The sequence below is a fragment of the Nipponia nippon genome, unplaced genomic scaffold (assembly GCF_047370975.1).
Source record: "Nipponia nippon isolate SJK-2023a ecotype South Korea unplaced genomic scaffold, ASM4737097v1 scaffold_46, whole genome shotgun sequence".
Taxonomy (NCBI): Eukaryota; Metazoa; Chordata; class Aves; order Pelecaniformes; family Threskiornithidae; genus Nipponia; species Nipponia nippon.
In genome coordinates this window covers 8,923-32,242 of record NW_028262365.1, presented here as the reverse complement: position 1 = coordinate 32,242, position 23,320 = coordinate 8,923, and the positions used below count along the sequence as shown (strand labels likewise).

Genomic DNA, 23,320 nt, shown 5'->3' with positions numbered 1-23,320 from the left:
CCCACGCTTTATTGCAAAAAGCTCCCCCGCAGCTGGCGGGCGACAGAGAAAGCCAAAAATTGGAAAAAAAACCACTCGTTTTTACACACCAAACAACACCCAAAGCACAAAGAAAACCTTCCAAAATAGGGTAAAATAATTAGTGGTTTTTCTTGTTAAAAAGACTCACTGTTATGGCTCAGACACACCATGCAGCTGCCTCCACCCGTTGTCTTTATTTTGGGGAGAAAAAACGTCTTTTTGGGGTTTGCAGCAATGCCAGACAGGCATGGTGTGATGACAGCCCTGGTGATGTCATCGGAAATAAATTTGGGGGGAAAGAAATTTGGGGAGGGGGGAATAAATAAGTTCAATAAAACCCTACAGGGGCCAGTTCAGGTTTCGCAGCGGGACGAGCTCGAGCTTAAAACTGCAAGCGGCAGATTGAAGGTGTTGCTTAAATTAAGGCAATTTGGGGAATTTTTGAGTGCCCAAGGAGGTTTTTTTTTAAGCTTTTAGGTTGGTTTTTTTTTTTTTTGGAGGCTGCTCTGAAATCCTTAAAAATTAAGAACCCCTGCAGCAAGCTGCCACTCCATAAGGATTATTTATGGAGTCATTTTGGTGCAAATTCCTAAATACAGGAAAAAAAACCTGCAGAAGGGGAAAAACCCGGAAAAAATAGGGGAAAAACCCCTCTGCATGGAGCTCTTCAGGTCTGAATTCCTAAATACAGGAAGGAACCTGCAGAAGAGGGAAAAACGGTGGGGGAAAAGAGGTTTTGGTGCTGGTAGGAGATGGAGAGCAACGATTTGGCCTCATGCCTGCCAGCTTTGCGGGCAGGGGCAGGCAGGGAAGGGCTTTTCCCCTCTTCCCTCCACTGTTTTCCCGTGGGAGTAGCGTTTCCCTGTGGCATTAAGCCTCTCCCCATGGGACTAGTGTTGTTTCCCCATGGGATGAGTGAAGCAGAAGGCAGGAGGAGACTCTGCCGGTTCTTGAGGGTAAATAAACGGGATGGGGGACAATGGGCGACTGTCGGGAGGGGATGGGACAAGTGGAAAACCGTTGGGATGACCCGTCCAGTGTGGAAAGAAGTGCCGCGGGATCAATCCGGTTTCTTCCCCAGCCGTTTAAAGACGCTAACGGTGCCGGCGCTGTCCATCTGAGCGCCAGGGGTCTCGCTGGTGCTGCTCACCTTCCCACACCCCCATGTCCTTTTGATCGTCACCCGAAATCCGGGTTCGCTTTTATCCTTCGTGCTGGTGACGTCACCATCCTGGGCTTCGACCGGCGCTGTGGCAATACTGATGACGCCGATTTTGGATGCCGCTGGTTGCGGTTTCGCTGCCATACGGATACCGGCGGCGTTCCTGTGACCAAGCCGCTGGATGGCGGCAGTGACGGTGCCTGGTTTGGCTTCTGAACTGGTGGCTTTCGCCTTGATGGTCCCTCCTGCCTCAATGCTTTCCTTACGGGGAGGTTTGGCGAGTTTTTTTAGGACGCCGGCATACTGGAGGACAGAGCAGTCGTCGTCGCTCTCGGTGGCTTTGTCCCCATCGGTCCCCAAGGCATCACCCAGTCTGCTGAAGACTCCCGTGGGCTGGGAGACAAGAGACCGTCAGCACCCGCACCCCCATTTTGGGTGCTCGATTTAGCCCCCTTCCGCTTCACCCCCCCCGAATTCTGCCACCGTGACGGAGGCAAGATGGACGCTGGCCTCACCCGCGAAGCGTTTCAGAACATAATGATGCAAAACGCGGTCTACAGTAATTAAATTAACGATGGGGCTATAAAACAGCTCTATAAATCACCCATAAAATCATATTGCCTCCTATTTTTCTTGAGGAGCTGAGTCTGCAACTTGTTTTACACCCCAAGACTTCCATGCTGAAGTTTTTACCTCCAGAGAAGAGAAAAAACCTCCTGTTTCCCCCATTAAAGGGGTCAAAATAGAAGCGCAGACAGGGATCACGCAGGGATTGGGGATCCGCCTGCCTTTGGTGGCTCCATCCTGCCTTTCCCCAGTGTTTCCCCACCATTTTCCTGTTCTTTCAAGGTTCCTTCAGCCCCTCTGTAGTGAGCGAGCAGCTGCGAATCCTGAAATAATCTTTGGGGAGAGGACCCTCATGTCGGGATCTCGGTGGGGTTTGGCACAATGATAGCTAAATGGAGCTGCAGCCGAAAACCCGCGTCCGCTTACCTTCCCTCCTGTGGTCGTATCTGCTTTTGCCTCGGCTCCCAGCCGGTCGAAGACAGATGTCCTCTGCAGACCTGCGGTTTTCAAGAAAACATGGTTTTTTGGAGGTTTCCCCAGAAAATGAAGCTACGCTGGGTCAACGCTGAGGGCTTGTGGCTTTTCAGCCCTGTCCTACTGTCAGGGCACCTGGCAAAATAAAATCCACTCGATAAAAGCGTGCAAACGGCGATCCGCCCCCTTCTTCCTAAGACTTAAATAGGTGTGAGCAGAACCTTTACGGCTCATGGTGAGTTAATATACCCTTGGAATAACACAACTTCTACCTGATAACTCTCTGGATATGAAAATCCTCGTGGGATTTGTAATGATGGGCTAAATTAGGACTAAACTTGGCTTCTGGAAGAGAAAATGAAGATCAAAACCCCCCGCTGGTACCTTTGGCTGCTTGCTGCTCCAGGATTTTCTTTGTCCTTGGCGTGGTGCCCTTGGGCATGTTGATGATGTATTTCCCTTCCATTTCCGCTGTCACCCGGCGGCGTTTTACCGGGATCGTTGGATTTTCATCTGCTGCATCGCATAAACCTGGTGGGACGAAGGAAGAGCAAATCGAGAGCTCTTGTTCCAACAAGACTTAGCGGGTGGATGGGTTTTACGAGTGCTTGGGCACAATCCCGGGCTCGAGTGAGCTCCGAGACTGGCTACTTCAGCACCAACACATCTCCCGTAGTGCTGGTGCTCTGCAAACAAGCTCTGCCCCCTGTCTCTAGCTAGTCCCAACCACAAAATCACAGAATTGCTTGAGCTGGATGGGGGAGGACATGTTTAATGGGAAATAAGAAGGACAAAGCAACTTTTGGTGTTGTTTCCGCCAGGATCCGTTGCCCTCCCTACCTGCCTTCGCAGCGGCCAGTTTGTTGGAAACGGTGACGGAGATTTTGGAGGTGTGGGGCCGTTGTCGGAGGGGGGTGGTGGGAGGTGAGTCTCTGCTCAAGCTGTTAGCAATCATCCGGCTGGCGGCTGGAAGGGGAGGATGGTGTGGTGAGGGAGAGGTTTTGAGCCCCGAGAGGCTTCGGCGAGTGCAACAAGCGTCTGTCTTATCAGCTACATTAAAGAGAGGTCCTTCCCCAGGATCGCGGGGAAGGCAGCCATTGTTTGAGCCCTTCATTTTCAAGATAATTAATTCACCTTGTAAATCAGGTGAGGGGATTTAATCTCCCAGAAACCTCCCACCCGTGCTCACCACTATTGGCATTGCGGCGCAGCTCAGCTTGAACGCTGGGAGAGCCGGGGCAGAGCGATTCAGTGGCCGCCTTGCACATCTCCTGAAGGAAAAAACCACGGAGGAGGGTTTTCCCTCGGGCTCTTTGGAGGTGAACAAGGAGCCACAAGGCAAAACTTTGCTAAATGAGCCGGCGAGGCTTTACCTGTGCTGGCGAGGCTTTACCGTACCTGCCTGTACACAATTTTGGCGTGTTTGAGGATGGCGATGATGTCTCCCACCACTGTGATGCCCAGCTCATTCATGATCTCCTTGTTGAGATCCATCAACATGTTCTTCTGGATCCTAAGGTGAGGAAAGACCCAGCCTAACACGATCTCCCCTCATTATGAGCTCTGACTAATTAAGCCTTGAGCAAGGTGCGCCATGATATCCCCAACCTGGGTTTGGATGCTACCGCCCTCATAGAAACAGTACTGAAAATGAAAAAGCAGCTCAGCGCAGATGAATAACTAACGTAACTAATTAAGGAGCGGGATACTTGGTTAATTCCTTCCTTCCCTCTCACCAGGGGAATTTTTCGGTGCTATTTTCCCCCCATGATGCAATGAAAAGTCGCAGCCTCATTGCTGACCTCACCTGTTATCCACAAACATGACGGCATAGTTGACGGCGGGGCCCGGGGGGATCCCAGCTTCCTTGAAAAACTGAATCCATTCAGATGTCGCTGAAAAAAAGCCGCAGAAAAGAAAAATTAAGTGGACATGGAAAAAGGGGTGGGGCGGTCGCTTGGGTTTTGGCAGGCGCTGGACACGAGGCTTATTCTGGGCATTGGCAGCTGTTGTCACACGATTAACGGGATCAGGAGGAAAACAGCTCCTGGGATGGCAGCAGGGAGGGGGGGTGGGGATGGTCTCCTGGATGAAAATACACAATTTGAGGGGTCTTAGAGCAATTTAGGTCGACTTTGGGTGGTGGAGGGGAGGGCAACAGGGTGTGCTCGCGGGGAGGGAAATGTCCCTTACCCATTGTGACGGACACCATGGTGGAGGAGCCGGAGGACACGGGCGCGGGGCTAGGTGGCAGCACCGGGAGCAGTCTGCCAGGTGAGAGAGTGGCCAGGCGGCCCCTCTGACGGCCAGTGGGCAGGCACGGGGCTGCTGCTAGCCCCCTGCCCCACACCCCCTCCTCTTCCCCCCTGCCCCACGCCCCCTCCTCTTCCCTCCTGCCCCACGCCCCCTCCTCTTCCCCCCTGCCCCACGCCCCCTCCTCTTCCCCCCTGCCCCACACCCCCTCCTCTTCCCTCCTGCCCCAGACCCCCTCCTCTTCCCCCCTGCCCCACACCCCCTCCTCTTCCCCCCTGCCCCAGACCCCCTCCTCTTCCCCCCTGCCCCACACCCCCTCCTCTTCCCTCCTGCCCCACACCCCCTCCTCTTCCCCCCTGCCCCACACCCCCTCCTCTTCCCCCCTGCCCCACACCCCCTCCTCTTCCCTCCTGCCCCACACCCCCTCCTCTTCCCCCCTGCCCCACACCCCCTCCTCTTCCCTCCTGCCCCACACCCCCTCCTCTTCCCCCCTGCCCCACACCCCCTCCTCTTCCCTCCTGCCCCACACCCCCTCCTCTTCCCCCTGCCCCACACCCCCTCCCTGCCCCCTCCTCCTGCCCCACACCCCCTCCCTGCCCCCTCCTCCTGCCCCACACCCCCTCCCTGCCCCCTCCTCCTGCCCCACGCCCCCTCCCTGCCCCCTCCTCCTCCCCCACATACCCTCCCCTTCCCTCCTCCTGCCCCACACCCCCTCCCCTTCCCTCCTGCCCCCTCCTCCTGCCCCACACGCCCTCCCCTTCCTTCCTGCCCCCTCCTCCTGACCCACAGACCATCCCTGCCCCGTACCCCCTCCCTCAGCCCCCTCTCACCTCTCCGCTCCCGCCGCGCCTCATCTCGCCGCCGCCGTGCCGGGCCCCACCGGAAACGCCGGTGACGGAGCGCCGGAAGCGACCTCGCCGGCCGGCCCAGCGCGCCGAAGGTCGTGCGCGGCGGGGCGGGGGCCGCTCTAGGCAGCGGCGGCGCGGGAAGCGGGGGGGGAAAGGGAGGGGCGACCATAGAGTACTGGAGGACTGAGGGCGCCCCCCCACCCCACGGGCGGCTCCGGGAGCAGCCGCCCCCGCGGACACCGGTGTCTCCGGTACGGGGGTACGGGGGGCACCGGGCACCGCCGGGAGCCGCGGCCTTGAACGCGGCCCTGGCCCTACACCCGGCCCTAAACGTGTCCCTGGCCTTAAACCTGGTCCTAAACTCGGCCCTGACCCTGGCCCTGGCCCTAAACATCATCTTAACCCCGAAACACAGTCCTGACCCTCCCAAGTTCAGCTGAGCCGGGGGGGTGACGCCAGACCGAGCTGAACCCCCTCCCACAAAACAGGGCAGGGTTGGGGGGATGATCCCTGGGGCTGAGCACCCCCTTTTTCTGGTGTCCCCGGGGCACAGGGGAGAGGTCCCAGTGGGGTCGGGGGAGGTCTGCATCCCAAACTTGGGGTGCCCCACCCTGTTCCCAAGGGCTCAGCCCCAATGGCGGCGGGGGGAGGACCAGGCACTTCCCCTTCCCACCCCAAACTGGTCAGGGCACGTGAGCACCCTGATCCCATGAGTCAGCCGGGAAGGCCTCTGCCCCTCCCAGGTTTTTTGGGGACTCTCCCCTTATCCCTACCCCAAAAATCCCGTCTGTGCCACACCCCAGGGGGTTCTCGCCTGTCTGGGCACGTCGGGAGAAATCGGGTTTGTTCTGTTCCAGTGTCGCACCAGGATGAAGCCGGACGGCACCTACAAGCAGGTATGGTGCTGGCGGCACCCCGAGACCCCAAACTGGGGGTCATGGAGCTCCCTGCCCCATCCTGGCACCCTACAACCCCAAACTGGGGCACCCCATAGCTCTCTGCCTCGTCCTGGCACCCTAAAATCCCAAATTGGGGTGCCCCATAGGCCCCTGCCCTGCCCCAGCACCCTACAACCCCAAAGTGGTGTGCCCCACCGCCCCCAACCTAGCACCCTACAACTCCAAGCCAGCGTACCCCATAGCCCCCTGCCCAGCATCCTACAACTCCAAACTGGGGTGCCTCATGTCCCCCATTTCCACCCAGACCCTGCACCCCGTGGGGACCCTTGGCAACATGGGTGGGGGGCACTTTTCCCTGGGAACTCTGGGCATTTTCGGGTGGGTTTTACCCCCAAACTAGCCACCACCCTGGTTCTGGGTCCCTTCCCCAATTCTCTGCCTCCCATCACAGCTGGGCCCACTGGAGGACCGTGGGGTGCAGCCCACCTGCTTCCCACTGAAGGTAACTCCCCCGGTCTACAGGGGCTGGCTTTGGTGCTGGCTGGATCCAGTGCCATCTCTTGCTGGATCCCAGTGGTGTTGGGGGTGGTTTTAAACCCCATAAATTAACTTATTCCTTAATTTCGGGGCACTGATGCCCCCTCTCCCTTCCAGTGCTCCCGTGGCATGTTGCTCTCTGCCGTCCTCACCCTCTTCATCCTCATCTTCCTCTTCCTCTTCAATCTCCGGCTAAGCTCAGCCCTCCGCAGTGATGCCGGTGGTGATGCTGGCAGCAATACCGGATCCTGCAGTGACGCGTGCCGGTAAGATGAGCTTATGGGGGGGTGACGCTCGCCCGAGACCCTCGGCATCCTGGCGCTACAATCTCACCGGTGCCGGCACCACTGAATTTCCACCATAGGATCGTCCTGGTGGAGAGCATCCCAGAGGGAATGACCTTCAGGGATGGTTCTGTGCTGAATCCCTCCACCTTCTCCACATGGATGAACCTCTTGGGGACTGTCACCCACAGCCTGGACATTGCCTCCTTCTACTGGACCATGACCAATGAGGACACACGGACACATGAACCCTCTGCTGCCCAGGTCCGCGCTGCCGGCATCCGGCACGGGCGGCAGAGCTCCAATTCCGGTGCTTGAACCCAGCGCCGGCTGCCATTTTCTTGCTTTCCCATAATTTTTAATCATTTCTGCTTTTTTTGGCCTCAAACCACATGGTGATTCAGGGTGAACAAATCCTGAAGGAACTTCTCCAATTATCCCAGCGCGGTGTTGCCGTCCGAATTGCCGTCAGCCGCCCGTCAGCAAAATCACCCCTGAACGACCTCCAAGCGTTGGAGCAGAGCGGTGAGTGATGGAAAAACCCCAAAATTCTTTTTTTGAGGGGGATTTTGAGTGGGAGATGCCCAACTTGTGGTCATGCAGGTGCCGTGGTGCGCACCGTTGATATGCCACGGCTCACTGGCGGCGTGCTGCACACCAAGTTTTGGCTCGTTGATGGCACCCACCTCTATGTTGGGAGTGCCAACATGGACTGGAGGTCTTTGACCCAGGTGAGCAGCATGGCAGCACCATCATACCACTGGATGGTGCTGAACCTGTGCCAGATGGCACCAGGGCTTTCCCAAAACCAATGCCCCATCCCCATCAAGGGATGCTCAGTGCCATAAGATGGGACTTAGGGCATTGGAGAGGAACGATGGCACCGTCCAGTGATGTGACAGTGCCACCGTGCTGCTCGTCGCAGGTGAAGGAGCTCGGCACTGCTGTCTACAACTGCAGCTGCTTAGCCAAAGATTTAAGGAAAATTTTTGAAGCTTATTGGGCTCTTGGCATTCCTGGTGCTTCCATCCCGGTACCGTGGCCGGCAAATTATTCCACCACCTTCAACATGGAGACACCATTAGAGTTGAAGCTCAACGACACCGATGCCGCCGTCTACTTCTCGGTACGTCCCTGATCCACCATGGTTGGTTTTCCTGGTGCCAAGGATTGGCTGTGCCGGTGCTTGATCCATGTCTGATGACTCTGGCAGAGCTCCCCACCTGCTCTCTGTGCTGCTGGTCGGACCCAGGATCTCGGCGCCCTCCTCAACATCATCGATGCCGCCGAGGACTTCGTGGACATCGCGGTGATGAGCTACTTACCCACCACTGAATTCTCCCACCCCCAAAGGTTCATATGGTCCTGTGCCAACCCCTGCTTGCCGGCACCGGTGATGCCTAACCACTTTCCCTCCCCAGATTTTGGCCAGCAATCGATAACCAGCTGCGGAAAGCCATCTTCGAACGCCAAGTCAACGTTCGGTTGTTGGCGGGTTGTTGGCGGCACAGCCAAGTGACCATGTTCCCCTTCCTCAAATCCCTTGCCGCCATTGCCGATAATCAGACACGCTACAGTGTGGAGGTGGTGGGTATTGCGGTGTGCCCGCGGTGTGCTGGTGGGCGATGTTTCAGTGGGTGACAGTCTCCTCGCTCCCCGCAGCGGCTTTTCATGGTGCCGGCAACTGCAGCGCAAGCCCAGATCCCCTACGCCCGGGTGAACCACAACAAGTACATGGTGACGGAGAAGGTGGCGTATATCGGTGAGTGTGGTGTGAGTGGTGGTGCTGCCGTGCGAGTCGCCGCTGGCTGCTGGTGACGGTGGCTTGGGGGTGGTTTTTGGGGTCCCCCGCCAAATCTCTTTGCAGGGACATCCAACTGGTCTGGTGACTACTTTGTGCGGACAGCGGGATCAGCACTAGTGGTGAACCAGATGGTGAACCAAACTGGTGCCGGTACCGCCGCCGGCACTGCTGCTGGCACCAGCACCATCCGGGAGCAGCTGCAGGCGGTTTTTGAGCGGGATTGGAGCTCCCAGTACAGTGCTGACATTGGCGATGCTGAGCGGTGGGAGAGCCTCTGTGGCTCCCGTTAGGCGCTGGGGAACAGACCACCGGTGAACCATGAGTTCTGACTGTGCTGAATCCGGCTGCCCTGCTCCAATTTGAGTTAAAAAACAGAAAAAAATGAGGTTTTCTGGACTTTGCATTGCTGTTATTGAAGTGGGGCGTCCTCTGCGCCGTAGTGATGGAGAGCGCCGTGCCTTTGCCGAATGCTCTGCCACCACCAAAACGGGACACCCCTCGAGTCTCAGCGGTGCCAAACCCATCCCAGCAAAGAGTCAGATGAAATGCTTGGCTGTCGGCAAACCGTTTATTGGGGGATAATTGCAAGAACCAGTGCTGGTAGCATCTGGCACAGCACATCCCAGTGCATGCCTGGCTACATTCTCCTCTGTCGGCATGGAGCCAGGTTTTGCTGGTCGAGGTGACCAAAGGTGAGGAAGAGGAAGGTCTTTGGTGAGCTCTCGGCTGTCAGGGTGTTTGCCAGGGTTGCCGGGGCGGCTCAGCAGTGCTGTGGATGTTGCCGGCTCTGTGCGGGGAGGAGCATGCCGGGTGTAGCAGGGGGGTCCCAGCCCGGCCCCCAGAGCCCGTCCTCAGTGACAGTGATGGGACGTCGGGGCTTGGGGTTGTGCTGCGTCACCGGAGCTCTCTGCGGGGGGTAAAAAGCATGGGGAGGGGGTGAGTGGCACCCATGGGTGGGGTGCCCACTCCTTGGTGGGGATGTGGGGCACCCAGGGACCCTGAGCACCCAGGGACTCCAGCCACCCATGACGTGGGGCACCAGGTGATATGGAGCACCAGGGACCCTCAAGCACCCATGCCATGGGGGCACCAGGGACCCTGAGCACCTGTGATGTGTGGCACCAGGGGACATGGGGCACTAGTGACCCCAAGCATCCAGGGACCCAAAGCACCTGGGGGACACAAAGCACCCAAGGGACCCCAAGCACCCAGTGTCCCAGAGCACCCATAGCGAGGAGACCCTGGTCCGCACTTGAGCCCCCCACCCTGTGGCCATACCTTGGTGTGGAGCACGGTGTATGGTCTTCCAGGCAGGTTCTGCTCCTTGATGCCACCAAGGACCATGCCACCATCGTGGTGGCCATGCTGCTCCCATCTGCTGGGGGACCCCAGCACAATCAAGTTACCAGCAGTGGGTTCTGTCTTGGGACGTCGGTGATGCTGGCGGTGCCGGGTGCCGTGGTGGGTGGGGATGGGGGCTTGACAGACATCCTGCTGGCTCTTGTCACCAGTGTCCCCAACCGGCTCAGCCAGGCTGAGCCGACCCATCTGGGTGATGGCCTTCTGGATGCTGCACTGGCTGGCAGGGATGAAGGCACCTTCCTCCATGCCAGGGAAGATCTCAACCATGCCAACATCCTTATGGGATGCCCTCAAGTCCTCTTGGCAGAGCTGGTAGTACCGGGTGGCCTCGAAGCTGGACTTCACCTGCTGCAAGGAGATAAAGGGATGCTTAAGGGCGGCGCTGGGCATGATCCTCTCGTGCGAGTCCCAGGTGAGCATCCTCTTGACCAGCTCCACCATCCCGTGCAGGTCACAGCGCTCGGCCAGTGCCTCCTGGCTGGGATAAGACACAGGACAGATGTTCACCGCTGCCAACTGATCCAGCGAGGAGAACACATACTTCCTCTCTGTTGGCTTCACCATTTCCTCGCCGGGTGGTTTGAGCTGCCAGGAACCGGTGGGATGTGGCACCCGTCGGAAGAAGGACCGTGTTTTCCGGGCAGCGCAGAGCAACTCACCCCGCGGTAGCCCCAAGGTGGAGCAGATGCAGCACACCTGGTCGTACTCGTTGACGCCAGGGTAGAGCGGCCAACCCAAGTGAAGCTCGGCCACCACACAACCCAAAGACCAGATGTCCACTTTCTCACAGAAGGGCAACCCCAACAAGATCTCTGGTGCCCGGTAGAAGCGGGACTGGATGTAGGGTTCCTTGACATGGCGGACCTCAGCAAAGATGCTGGCCGAGCCAAAGTCGATGAGCTTGACACGGAAAGGGTAGCGTGCGTGGTCCACCAGCATGATGTTCTCTGGTTTGAGGTCGGCGTGGATGATGGATAGCTCCTTCAGCTTGACTAACGCTGCCAGCACCTGCGCTGTGATGGTACGGATGTGCCGGACGGGCAATGGCAAGAAGTTGTTCTGCTTTTGGAAGTCAAAGAGGTTTTGCTCCAGCAGCTCGAAGACGAGGTAGGTATAGGCACCATCACTGAAGGACTCAAGGAAACGGACGACGTGCGACTCCTCCGTGTCCACCTCCCGCAAGGCCTGCAGCAACCTCAGCTCATTCTTTGCCACCCGCCCATGGTGGTCTTCGTTCTTCAGGATCTTGATGGCCACCATCTCCCCTGTGCTCCTCCGCCAGCCCTGGGCCACCTCCCCAAAGGTCCCCTTCCCCACCGTGGTCACCATGTCGTAGCACTCGGCACCCACCACCAGCGTCCCCATGGTGGGTTGGCTCCTTGCCAGGGGCTTGCAACCCCCAACTCAGCACCCAACAGGGGCTTGGGAAATCCAGCTGCCTCAACGTGGCCCCCAACAGTGTTGCCAGTTCCGGCATTGCCGTGACAACACCTTCTGTTGCTGACATCGTCCCCAGGAGCAACCACTCCCCTGCGCAAGGGATTGCAGCCCAGGTGGAGGAACCCCCTGAAACCCAGCCCTGGTCCCCCAAAATCCATCCCACCCCCCCAAAACCCATTTCCAGCCCCAGAAAACCCATCCCTGGTCCCCCAAAACCCATCCCAGCCCCCTAAAACCTATCCCCAGCCCCCCAAAACCCATTCCTGGACCCCCAAACCCATCCCTGCCCACCAAAACCCATCCCCAGACCCCATAGACACGCTCGGGGCTTTTTTGGGGGTTAACATTTATTCCAGCTGAGCTGAGAGCAAGGGGCCGGGGGGGCGATGTCACTGTCCCCCCCCTTCCCGGTTATTATTAAAACCTGGAAAATGGGCAAAAAAGCTTCAAACACCCCCCAAAAAAAAGCCAGATTAGGATTTTTTTTGGGGTAAGGGGGTTAAACAGGGTCTGGGGGAGCAAGTGATGCTCCACCACCCCATCACCATTTCAGGGGTTCCCCAAAGACCCACATGCTCGGGGGGGGTTCACTGCTCACCACAGGGTTGGGGACTCAGCGCCAGCTTAGGCAGCTGAAATTTGGGGGTCCCCAACCCCCCAAATGCCCCCAAATTGAAGCGTGGGCTGACTTCTGTCATCACCGGCCACTGGTTGAATTCAGGGTTCCCGGGGGAGAGCTCAACGTTGGGTAACCGCATCTTCCCCCCCTTGGGTTGGGTGATGGGGGGCTCTGGAGGGGACCCCCCGGGAGAAAAACCCACCCTGGGCACCCACAGCCTTCGCCGGGTCTTGCCCTCCACTTCCTCACTGACGTGGGGATGGGGGTCCACCACCCGGTTGTCTTCTCCTTTCTCCTTCGGCTTCACCAACACCAACACCGCCTTCTTCACACCGCTCATCCTCCCCTCACCTTCCAACCTGCTCCCGGCAGAACCTGTGCCGAATTTTGGCAATTTGACCCTAGACCGGCGTCCCGGTGCCATATCCTTCCTGGTGGTCTCCTCCATCCCATCCATCCCTGGTGGTGCCAATTCCAACACTGGCACCTTCAGTGCCAGCACGCCAGTGGGTTTCGGTATCTTCTGGGTGACTGGATCCTCCGCTTGTTTTACTGGCACAGTGAAACCCACAGCAGGGATGGTGAACTGAGGGGTCAATGGTTGTGCCCCCCCATCACCCATTGCCCCCCTGGTTTTCAGCTTCAACCGGATTGTGCTGGGAGACTCCGGCATCTTCCTTCCTGCTGTGCCAATGCTCAAGCTCTCGGCGCTTCCCCCACGTCTCATCATTTTGGGGTCCCCCCCGATGCGGATATCAGGGCTGGATCCCCCAAATTTGGGCAACTTCACCCCCCTGCCTAGCTCCGGCCCGGCGGGGAGTTTAGGCAACGATGGCACACGCCGATTGCCCATTGCCGGCAGGGTGATGCCCACCCGCGGTATCCGAAGCCGGGGGGTCCCAGGGGACCCCGGTTCTGTGGACCTCCCATCGTTCCCCCCTGACCCCCTGATTCCCAACTGTGGCAGCTTCATCGCTACAATGGTATCCTGGGGACCCTCCTCGCTGCTGGCACCCTTGTCCCCATCCTTGACACTGAAAGGTGCCAGGGATAATTTGGGGACCTTCAGCTTGACCCTGGCACTAGCAGCACCAACCGTCCCCAAACCCAGGTCTAAGGCCATCGTGGGACTGGTGATGGCAATGCCGGGCGGTGCCGGTGTGGCTGTGCTGTGAGACGCTGGGGGATACTCGTTGCCATCACTGCCCATTTTGAGCTTGGCAAGGGACAACCCAAACCGTGGCAGGGTGAATTTGGGGGGTTTGGGTTTGGTGCCGGTTGCCAGCACATCCCCGGCGAGCTGTACCGGGGTGGCGATTTCCACCGCCGGCAGCGGTGCCGTGGGCTCCAGCTCCAGGCTGAGCTTTCGCAGCCCTTTGGCAAATCTGGCTGCCACATCTGGCATCACCGCAGCATCCCCCTCATCTGGCACCGCCATGGTGCCGGTACCTGCTGGCAATGCCAAACCCACACCAACATGTGGCACGGCAATATCAATGGATGGCACTGCCATTGCTGGGAAGGTCAACCGAGCCGGTGCTGCCGGTGGCGACTCTGACCACCGTGCTGGCAGCTTCACCTCCAACCGCGGTTGCCCACTGGCGATGGCCAGCTCTGGTTTGGGCACACTGAGCTCAGGGACCAGCTCCACGGCAGTGCTGGGGACGGCGATGGCAATGGAGGGGACACGGATGCTGGCGACTCCCCCTCGCGTGCCAGCATCCCTCTCCTCATCCTCTGCTGGGGCCGTGCCGAAATTCGGCAGCTTGGTTTTCAGCACTGGGCTCGCCCCACCCCTACGGCTGCCTCTGGGGGTGTCTCCCTCCCCCAGCTTCATTTGGGGTTGATTTATGGTTGTGCTGGGCTCCAGCATCACTGCTGGCAGTGGCAATGCTGGCACAGCCACCTCCAACTGCGGCAGCCGTAATGCTGGCTCCTTGGCTTGAGGGGCGGCTGGCAGTGCCGCGCCAGTGAGGCTCAGCCCCATGGTGACTTTGGGTGCTGCCACCTCCATGGCCGGTAACCGGGTGCCAGTGCCCACCGGCACCTCAGTGGCAATGCCAGGAGCCTCTGGTTTCACTGGTGGCTCCTCCATCACCCGTGTTTTGCTGGCTGCTGCTTCCTTCACTGTTAACCGGGATGGCGTTGCACGTGGTCGCTTGGGCTCTGCTGCTGGTGGCACTGCGGTGGATGTGGCTGTTGGTGCTGGTTCAGCAGCGCTCTGGCTCTTCACCAGCTTGGGGAGCTTGGGAAGGGCAAACTCCACAGCCACAGTGCCAGTGGGTGCCACGCTCACTGTGCTGGGTGCCGGTGGCAGCTTCTTGGAGGGCGTCAGGATCGGGATGCTCTGGGTGAGGGGGGAAGATGGGACCTGGCACCCACTGCACCCAGGCATGCACTCACAGGGACTCCTGAGCATCTGGCATCCCCAGTGCCGCATCCACAGGGCTCCCCCAAGCATCCCGCATCCCTGTCCTGCATCCATAGGGCTCCCCCAAGCATCCCACATCCCTGTCCTGCATCCATAGGGCTCCCCTCCGAGCATTCCACGTTCCTGGTACTGCATCCATAGGGATCCCCCCGAGCATCCTGCATTCCTCCCGCTGTATCCATATGGCCTCCTGAGCATCCTGCATCCCTGTTCTCCGTACATAGACCCCCCCGAACTTCCCGCATCCCTGTCCTGCGTCCATAGGGCTCCCCCGAGCATCCCACATCCCGGTCCTGCATCCATAGGGACCCCTCGAGCATCCCACATCCTGGTCCTGCATCCATAGGGACCCCCCGAGCATCCCACATCCCTGTCCTGCATCCATAGGGACCTACCAGCCTGGCCACCTTCCTCTGGTGTCCCTCGCTGCTGGTGCTGGTGCCGCCAAGGGGGATGCAGGTGCCGGGCACCCGACGCCGGAGGCAGAGTGAGATCTTGCAGGACCCGGCGCCCTCCAGCACCCGTGCGACGTCCTCGGGGGGGGCCCCCTCGAAGAAAACCCTGGCGCTGAGAAGCCGGTCACCTACAGAGGCCATAGGGACTGTCACCCTGTGTGCCATCCCCCCCTGAAATCCAGGTGGGTTTCAGGGACCCCCACCTTGGTGGATGCGCAGGGATTTGGGCGCCTTGGCAATGTAGAGGCCGTGGCGGTCACGGGCCACGGTAACACCCGTCAACCCAGCCTCAGGCGCTGTCTCCAGCTCCACCAGCTGCGTGTCCTCCTATGGGGCAGAGGGGGGTGGGGGTGGGATTTGGCCCTTCCCCCCTGCCCCACGCTGTGCCCCACCGCCCACTGCGGCCCTCACCTCCATGGGGGGGATGGGGGGGTCCCCTCCTCCGGGGGGTATCACTGGGGTCCCGGGGGGGACACAGGCGGTGGCAGGGGCTGGGGATGGTCCAGTGCCTCAGGGTCCTGTGAATGGGGGGCACAGACCCCCAACCCCTTGTTGCAGCCCCCCCAACCTCCCCATCGCAGCCCCCCCCATTGCAGACCCCCAACATTTCCATTGCAGACCCCCAAACCCCCCCAGCCCCCTCACCTCCCCCCCTGCCCCCGCCCCACACCTGCAGCCCTAGGGTGGGGGGGTCATCCCTTTCCCACCCTGCACCCCAAAACCCCTCTGCTGGGATCTGCCGAGACCCCTCTGACCTCCCAGCTCCTTCCTGCTCCAGCGCTCTGCTAGGAAGTGGTGTTGTGTGTGTCTCCCAACCAGGATGGGGGGACCCAGGCATCCGGGCCCCCCCCTAAAAGAGAACCCAGGCGTCCGGGCTCTCCATCCCACGCTGGCTCAGCAAAGGTCACTGGCTCCTTGCCAGAGACCCCCCCCCCCCTTTGGCATCGCACCCCAAACTTCCCGCTGGCAGCCACCCACGCACCGGTGGGACAAGGGGGTCCCTTGTCCTGGGTCCCCCCCACCTCCACCCCAAGGGAATTCCGGGAATTTGTGAGACTCAGCACAAAATCCTGTGGGATGGAGGGTGGTGCGAGGCTGGATTCGGCCAGCCAGGCCTGCGGCTGCAGTGGTGGACTCCTGGCTTGGCAGCCGAGGATGAGCTGAGCGGGAGAGGAGCTGGAGGGGTCAGGGACACATCCTGCAAACTGTGTCCCCCACCTGGGTCTGCCCTTGCTCCGGGCATCCGTGCCTGCCTGTGCCATCCGCAGGCTGCACAGGTGCACAGAAGCATGGGGGCACGCCTGCAAGGGTGCAGGAGTGCATGGATGCAGAGATGTGTGCGTGCACAGAAGCACGGGTGCAGGAGTCCATGGGTGTACAGGTACACGGGTACTGGGCTGGTGGGGTGCAGGGTTTGCAGGGCACCCCTGGGCTGGGGGGGGGATAGCACCCCTGGGGCCCACCATAACACCCCTGGGACCCCCACAGCACCCCAGGATCCCCAAAGCACCCCTGGGACCCCCCCATGGGACCCTCAAAGCACCCCTGGGACCCCCATAACACCCTTAGGACCCCTGTAGCACCCCCGGGACCCCTGTAGCACCCCTGGGACCCCCGCATGGGACCCCTCAAGCACCCCTGGGACTCCCAAAGTACTTCCAGGACCCCAAAGCACTTCCAGGACCCCCATAACACCCTTGGGACACCCATCACACCCCCAGGATCCCTGTAGCACCCTTAGGACACCCATAACAACTCTGGGACCCCCAAAGGACCCCTGGGACCCCCATAGCACCCCAGGGACTCCCGTAGCACCCCCAGGGGAGCCCGGATGCCTGGGTCCCTCCCCAGGCAGCTGAGCAATGTGCTGACTCAGCAATCCCTGCTGACAGCACCCATGGGCGTGGGTGGGGACATGAATGGAGCGATTGACGGTGGGACGGCGCGGGGGCCCCAGGGAATTCAGCAGCACCCGCTGCGCCCACCCCAAGCCTTGGTGAGGTGGATGCTGGCACCCTGAGATCTCCTCAGCACCCAAGGGCCCTCCAAACACCCAGGGGTGCTGCATGGCTCCCCGAACACTCAGGGGTGCTGCAAAGCCCACTCAGCACTCAGGGGGGCTGCAAGACCCCCCAGCAGGGCTGAGCACCCAGGGGTGCTGCATGCCCCCCTGAGCACCCCCGGGTTCCCCACTGTCACCCCCTCCCCACGCAAACACCTGGTGCTGCTCAGCACAGGGCGAGAGCCGGATTCAGCAGCCAGAGGGGCACGCGTGTAACATCGTGCGGTATCTCTTATCGGAGCGAGAAGCCCTGCACGGGAAGCCTTGTGTGCGTGCAGGATGAGGGGGGCAGAGTGCTGATAGCGCAGAGGTGAGGAAGGGTGCAAACACCACAAGAAGGCCCGAGGGTCACCAGCGTCTCGCTTATTTGCAGATCATCCACCTGCATCTGGTCTGCTGGGATGCGCTGCTTCCTACGCAACACAGCCGCCCCTCTCGCACAAAGCCGCTTCCAGTCTCTTCTCGCCTGCCTTCAGGATGTTGCCTGATTTTTTAAAAATCTTTCGTCAGCATCTGTTGACTCGCTACCGTCACTCCCACAACCTGGATGCCACATGCAGACCAATATAGCAATCCCGGGGGCTTACTCTGGGGGAAAAAACCCCCCAAACTATTCCACAGGTTCCTTGTGCTGCTTCCCCCCTGGGGAGTGGGGTGGGGGGCGTGGACAGAAACAGCCAGCAGCCCTTGAAAGCTGTCAAGTGCAGAGGACTGAAGTGCTCGAGCCACTTGGATGCTTTTTGGTAGCGAGGCAATGACTACTGCTGCCTGGGCTGTGAGTGGGAGAAGGGCAGAGAAGTGTAAGCCCTGTCCCCCCTGCGGGTAGTGCCTGCCTTTGGGATGGCGGAACTGGGCTGAGAGCCGTCCCTGCTCAGTCGCCCAGGGCTCAGAACGATGGTGAGTGCTGCTGCCGCCCGGCGGCCGGCGGTGGGACTGCAGCTCTAGGGCATGGAGACGGCCTGGCTGGGAATGGCCCCACCCCCAGCGACAGGCCCCGCCCCTAGTGACAGGCCCCATCCCTGGAGACTGCCTGGCAGGGGAATGGCCCCACCCCTAGCAACAGGCCCCGCCCCTGGAGACAGCCTGGCAAGGGAATGGCCCTGCCCCTAGCGACAGGCCCTGCCCCCAGCAACAGGCCCCGCCCCCAGCAACAGGCCCCGCCCCTGTTCCCCATCCCCATTTCTGTTTTCTCCGTCCGGCTCGAGAAGAGGATTTTTCACATCCCCCCTCTGCCCTGCAGCCCGTCACGGTTGCAGTTCTCTGTCTGCGCCTCTCTCCGTCTGGCCCCAGCTCCTTGTTTGTGCCTCCTCCCTCCATGCCCTGCGCCCTGCTGCTTTCCCCCTTGTATTCCTGTCTCCCTCCATCTCCCCGCCCCTGTTTTTTCATCCCCCCTCTCTGCCCTAGAGCCCATCGGTATCTTCTCTTCCTCTGTCTCTCTCTTCCCGGTTCCCACACCCTGTTTTTCAGTTTTGTCCTTCTTGGCCCCGTGCCGCATTGCGATTTCATTTCTTTCGCCGTCCCTCCCTGTCTGCCTCCCTGCCAGGATTTTTTAATGCCTCCCTATCTGTCCTGTAGCCCGTCGTTGCTTTCGCTTTCTCTGTGTCTCTGCGCCTGGCCCCCTGGCCCTGTCTTTACTTATTTTTTTAATCGCTCCGTCTCTGGCCTGTACACAGACTCGCTCCTGGGACTTGTTATGTGTGTGACTGAATCAACACCCGCCTCCTCCTTTGCCCTGAGGCCTGCAGTTGTGCTCCCTTTGCACCAGGCAAGGGGCTGTGGCGGAGCTCAGGGCAGGAGATGACTGATGCACTGTGGGGGTCGGGTAATGGCCCCCTGTTCCTGCTGGGCTCCAGCTGTGGGCCGGGGCTGCAGAAGGCCCAGGTGCGGGCAGTGAGGCTGATGGCGCTGGCCTCTCCCTTGAAAAGGGTGGCTGCTTGGAGAGGGGCTGGTGCTGCCCTGCCTTGGGTGGCTGTGGAGGGGCTGGTGTGAGGCAAGGCAGGAGCGGAGCAGTTGCCAGGCTGTGGCTGCACCAAGGGAGAAGGTGAGCAGGGGCCGGGCTATGGACCGGCAGGTCCCAAGGAAAGCCCCGAGGAGGGTGGCGGTGCCTGCGGGGAAGTGGACGGGCCGGCAAGGTCCCCGCGCAAGGCATGGAGCGGCAAGGGTAGTGCCATGTTGGAGCTGATACCCTGGCTAGGGTATCACGTACATAGATGTAGAGTGCTGAGAGATGCTGCGTGCACCCACACGTAGCGCACACGTGGTGTGTGCATATGCAGAATGTCCCACGCAAACTGACCTGCTGTTGTAAATAGTTTCTAAAGCTAAGCAGAAACAGTAGTTTTCCAATTAGCAAAATTACTAACCGCTTGTGCCTTGAGAAAGGGATCTGGGAGGGAGCTCAAAGATATGAAAGTGTTTGTAGAAGTAATGAACTGTGGAAAACTAATGGCTCTAGCCTGGAAGAAGAGCTAACAGACCGATAAAAGGGACCATCTTGGCACTGAAGACTGGACGGTGGCCAGAGAAGCGTCAAGTTTCATCAGACTGCAGAAACTGGATGAAAGGTAAATGCAGCAAGGGGAGATCGCGACCACTGGACTCAATTCAGGACCGAGAAGATTTACCCCCCCACACACCTGAAAGGAGCATGCGTGCTAATTTACGTAGCAAGCAAGGCTCATTTAAATGTAGCAAACCAATAGCGTATGCAGTGTTACTCACTAACTAATAAGTGTAAATTTAGGCATATGCTGTAGTTCTGTATGACGGTACGCATGCTAGGGGGAGATATCCCCTGTGTGTCCAGCGCTGCAATAAAGAATGCCTGCTTGCTAAAACTCCAAAACAAGTCCTAGAGAGTTATTCTAAGCAGCTTTTATAGTAACAGTTTTGGCAACCCAGATGGGACACGGCTTCTGAGATGCGACGGACGTGGGAATCGACGGACGTCCGTCCGGCACCGAGATTTCTTGGGGAGACCTTGATCCCCGCTCCTCTGAGCTCACGAGCTAAGGCCCTGGGTAAGAAAATTTAAGGCGTTCTTTGATTTATACCTGAGCTCAGGAATCTGTCATGTGTCTGTCACGTATATGCCTACTTGTAGGTTCTGATATTTGTCTGTAATCTGTTTGTGAAGCTCTGCCTGTCAGCCTGAGGTGAAAGCCCAGTGTGGTGGGAGCAAAGGATCCTTGAGGGGTTAAATCCTCTCCCGAGAAGTCCTTTTAGGTGAAAGCTTTAAGGACAGCCGGCTTTAATTGGGGTTTGAATCCCCATCTTTCTGATCTGTTTTGATTTTCTGGTACTGACTTGGTTTAGGTCATTTGGTTACGAGTGCAAGAATTGTAATACGGCAAGTTGTTGATTTCCTGTGTAAGTGCCACTAACAATATGGGAGGTGAACAGTCGGGAGGGCTTTTAAAAAAAATTGCCTTTAGGTTGTATTTTAGTACATTTGAAACAACTTGGTGGTGTTCCCGGCGGGAGTGTGCGGAAACAGGATTTGATTAAGTGTTGTAATCAGTGGTGGCCATTATATAAATGGAAGGATGGAGAGAAATGGCCTTTTAATGGAAGCCTGAATTCCAACACCTTTTTGCAGTTAATGCTGTTTTTGAGGCTACAGAAAGAGAGAGCGCCAGCGTTTGTGGGGCTGTGAATGGGGTTCCCTGAATACTTTAGGAGCAGCAAGAGCTTTTGGTCTTGGCATCTTTGGTGCCAACATGTTGCCGATGCAATAGACGCAGTTGTAGTAAAAGAGCAGGTTGCTGTTTGCATTCGGTGCTTTACGTATTGAGATCTAAGGCACAGGAGAAACTTTCCTGCTGCTCCTCTGGCAGCCTTTATGCCTTCTGGTGGTTTGTCCCTCCCCTTTCCCAGGTGAATGTGAGAGGGTGGTGGGCAGGGCCCGGGGTATATGAGCCACAGCCTCTGCTCAGGGAGCTCCTTCTGCTCCCTGGCTTCTTTGGTGTTAGTGCTCTGTTGCTGTGAGTTGGTTGCGGATTTTGACCTGCCTCAGCCATTTGGGCAGGTGTGTTTTGATGCTGAGAGAAGCAGAAGTGTGTCTTTGAGGTAAGAGCTTTGGGGCTAGTCAAGGTTTAGCAGCATAAAGAGTAGAAAGTATATTTGTATGCGTAATTTTTGTTTGTTTTCCAGTCATCCATTTTGTATGGGGTGTTGAGGGGTGGCAAGATGGTTTAAGATTCTGGCTTGGGCTTTGTTTTTCTATTCCAAGTGCCTTGTGTTTTTCTGGAATTCCTGCTCTTATTGAAGATGGAACCTTGTTTTTCTTGCCAGTTTTGCCATGCAAGTTGTTGACACCATCTCTTAATAGGAGTGATGGTGACACGATATAGCAGGGGCTAAGTTGGCCATCTTGTATGTATCTGTAGGTAGTGTCTTTCAAGAAAGCTGCAGGGACAGAAGGTATAGTGTTTTTCAGAGTATTGAACGGTTTATTGCTTTTCCCGATTGCCTCTAGAGTAGCACGTTGTCTAGAACCTTTGCAGATTGCAGTGGGCCCCTCACAGACGGCAAACATTAGGACTCGAGGTATTTAGTGAGTCTGTAGCAGAGCCCGGAGTCTGTGGGAAGAGGAAAGGTCGGAGGTGTGTACAGAACATGGGGTGCAGTTTCAGAGGAGCAGCTGACATGGGGGGGGGGGGGGTCCAGGGGTGTCGATACAGGGAAGGAGTGGGCTTGCTTCCCTGCCTGTTCAGGAGAAGAGGAGGGGTTTCTCCAGGTTTTGGGACCGGGGGATGGTTGGGCAAGGGAGGTGGGTTCATCAGCCTTTCTTGGATGGGTTTTGCAGTTTTATTTGGGTTTTGCTGGGGTCTGTTCTGGTTCTGTTTCTCTACAGATGATGGGAGACACAATGAAGTCATGAGAGATGTAGCCTAAGCTGATCGGGCTTCCGCATCGCAACACACGAGGCCGAATGTCAGATGAGTCTTGACTCGGAAAGCATTAGCTACATTAAGGTACATAAAAATACACCCTTTGGAATTGTCAAGTGTCTGCTGCTCTGCGCCTTGTACTCACTCGATTCCCTGAGCCAATTTTTGCATCTATCCCTTTCACCGTCGATCAGGATATAACAGAAGTTGTTACTCAGAGGCATTGAATAGGCCCTTATTTTTAGTGCAGGCTTGTTTCACCGTCTTCCATTGCGTTTCTTGGAGAAGAGGATGCATATTACTTGTCCTCTTCAAAACCTCTAGGGAAATTGCATTTTTTATTGCAGTCCTGGGCATGCAAGCTTTTTCTTTTTTTCCTTGGTTTTGCCCTTTTCCTTAAGTGTCAAATGAGGCTTTCTCTAGTGTAGGTGATGGCAATGATGTTCTTGTTCACAGTGTTTTTGCCACCGGTTTCTGTAGTCGTAAGGTGTCTGTTTTAGATGTTTGAGTCACCATGTCATGCCGTTGTGGTTTTTCCATCTGTAGATCGCCACTGTAATTCCCCACGGGGCTTTGTAGGTTATCGGCTCAAGGGTCGTCCTCGTGGCTTTGTCCATCAGGCAGACTCAGCTGCTGCATGATACAATGTTCTGTTTTTTCTGAGATTTATGGGTTTTTAGTGTTTTCTGGGTTTTGGTTAGGATTTTGTTTGCAGGATGTCTGTTGTTTATTCCTGCAGGTAAGATCAGGTGGTCTTTTGACATCTAGGTCTCTGTGGCTCTCTTTCCTCTCTTTTCTTTGCCTTTTCGTAGTTATCACCAGTATTTTCCCACAACGGGAGCGGCAGAGAGGGGAGCAGAGGTCTGGGGCATCCGGGGAGGTAGTGTGAGGATTCCTTCTGTCTTTGCAGGCCTGACCCCAAGGACATCTGGTACGTGGGTCGATAGTGTGAAAATATATATTATGCGGGTGCAGTAATCCCTTTCAGAGCCTGTCAGAGGGTAAGGATTTTATGTTTGGTGTCACGTTGTTCTGTTTTGTGTTTCTGTGGAAGATGTGAATTTTGTGTGGGAGGAAGCCGGCTATCTGACCGGTTTTGAGATCAGGTGGGGTACGTGTGTTTTTAGGTCATATCTTATTTGCCAGGTGTTTTGAACTAATTATATTGGATTTTCCTAGGGAGTCACTACCAGGTTCGGGGCTCCTCGAT

The 23,320-nt window shown here is 57.7% G+C and overlaps 4 protein-coding genes across 7 annotated transcripts; 1 reads left to right on the top strand and 3 right to left on the bottom strand.

The window, feature by feature from the left end:
- Window positions 1–126: 126 nt before the first annotated feature.
- CUNH19orf47 (chromosome unknown C19orf47 homolog) lies at window positions 127–5,446 on the bottom strand. 4 transcript variants are annotated; one of them, XM_087778714.1, is made up of 9 exons: window positions 5,308–5,442; window positions 4,418–4,491; window positions 4,032–4,119; window positions 3,623–3,737; window positions 3,414–3,495; window positions 3,065–3,190; window positions 2,609–2,755; window positions 2,177–2,247; window positions 127–1,576 (listed from the first exon to the last, which is right to left on the bottom strand). In XM_087778714.1, exons 2-9 carry the CDS (start codon window positions 4,434–4,436, stop codon window positions 1,082–1,084), a joined length of 1,143 nt encoding a protein of 380 aa, XP_087634840.1. In that variant the 5' UTR covers window positions 4,437–4,491; window positions 5,308–5,442; the 3' UTR covers window positions 127–1,081. The 4 variants fall into 4 exon arrangements, with proteins under 4 accessions (XP_087634840.1, XP_087634843.1, XP_087634839.1 ...); XM_087778713.1 differs by having other exon boundaries at window positions 680–1,576; window positions 3,065–3,274; window positions 5,308–5,446; XM_087778717.1 differs by lacking the exons at window positions 4,418–4,491; window positions 5,308–5,442 and having other exon boundaries at window positions 3,598–3,737; window positions 4,032–4,121.
- On the top strand, window positions 4,435–9,234 carry PLD3 (phospholipase D family member 3). Its single transcript, XM_087729640.1, has 13 exons — window positions 4,435–4,466; window positions 5,387–5,576; window positions 6,183–6,221; window positions 6,676–6,726; window positions 6,879–7,027; window positions 7,126–7,309; window positions 7,450–7,570; window positions 7,649–7,776; window positions 7,971–8,171; window positions 8,259–8,398; window positions 8,467–8,632; window positions 8,708–8,807; window positions 8,913–9,234. The coding sequence occupies exons 1-13, from the start codon at window positions 4,435–4,437 to the stop codon at window positions 9,137–9,139; spliced, it is 1,728 nt and encodes a 575-aa protein (XP_087585766.1). The 3' UTR covers window positions 9,140–9,234.
- Window positions 9,235–9,609: 375 nt separating this feature from the next.
- HIPK4 (homeodomain interacting protein kinase 4) lies at window positions 9,610–11,576 on the bottom strand. The gene is made up of 2 exons (XM_009473661.2): window positions 10,128–11,576; window positions 9,610–9,756 (listed from the first exon to the last, which is right to left on the bottom strand). Exons 1-2 carry the CDS (start codon window positions 11,574–11,576, stop codon window positions 9,610–9,612), a joined length of 1,596 nt encoding a protein of 531 aa, XP_009471936.2.
- Window positions 11,577–12,238: 662 nt separating this feature from the next.
- On the bottom strand, window positions 12,239–15,573 carry PRX (periaxin). The gene is made up of 4 exons (XM_087729639.1): window positions 15,568–15,573; window positions 15,360–15,483; window positions 15,097–15,284; window positions 12,239–14,617 (listed from the first exon to the last, which is right to left on the bottom strand). The coding sequence occupies exons 1-4, from the start codon at window positions 15,571–15,573 to the stop codon at window positions 12,239–12,241; spliced, it is 2,697 nt and encodes an 898-aa protein (XP_087585765.1).
- Window positions 15,574–23,320: the final 7,747 nt, after the last annotated feature.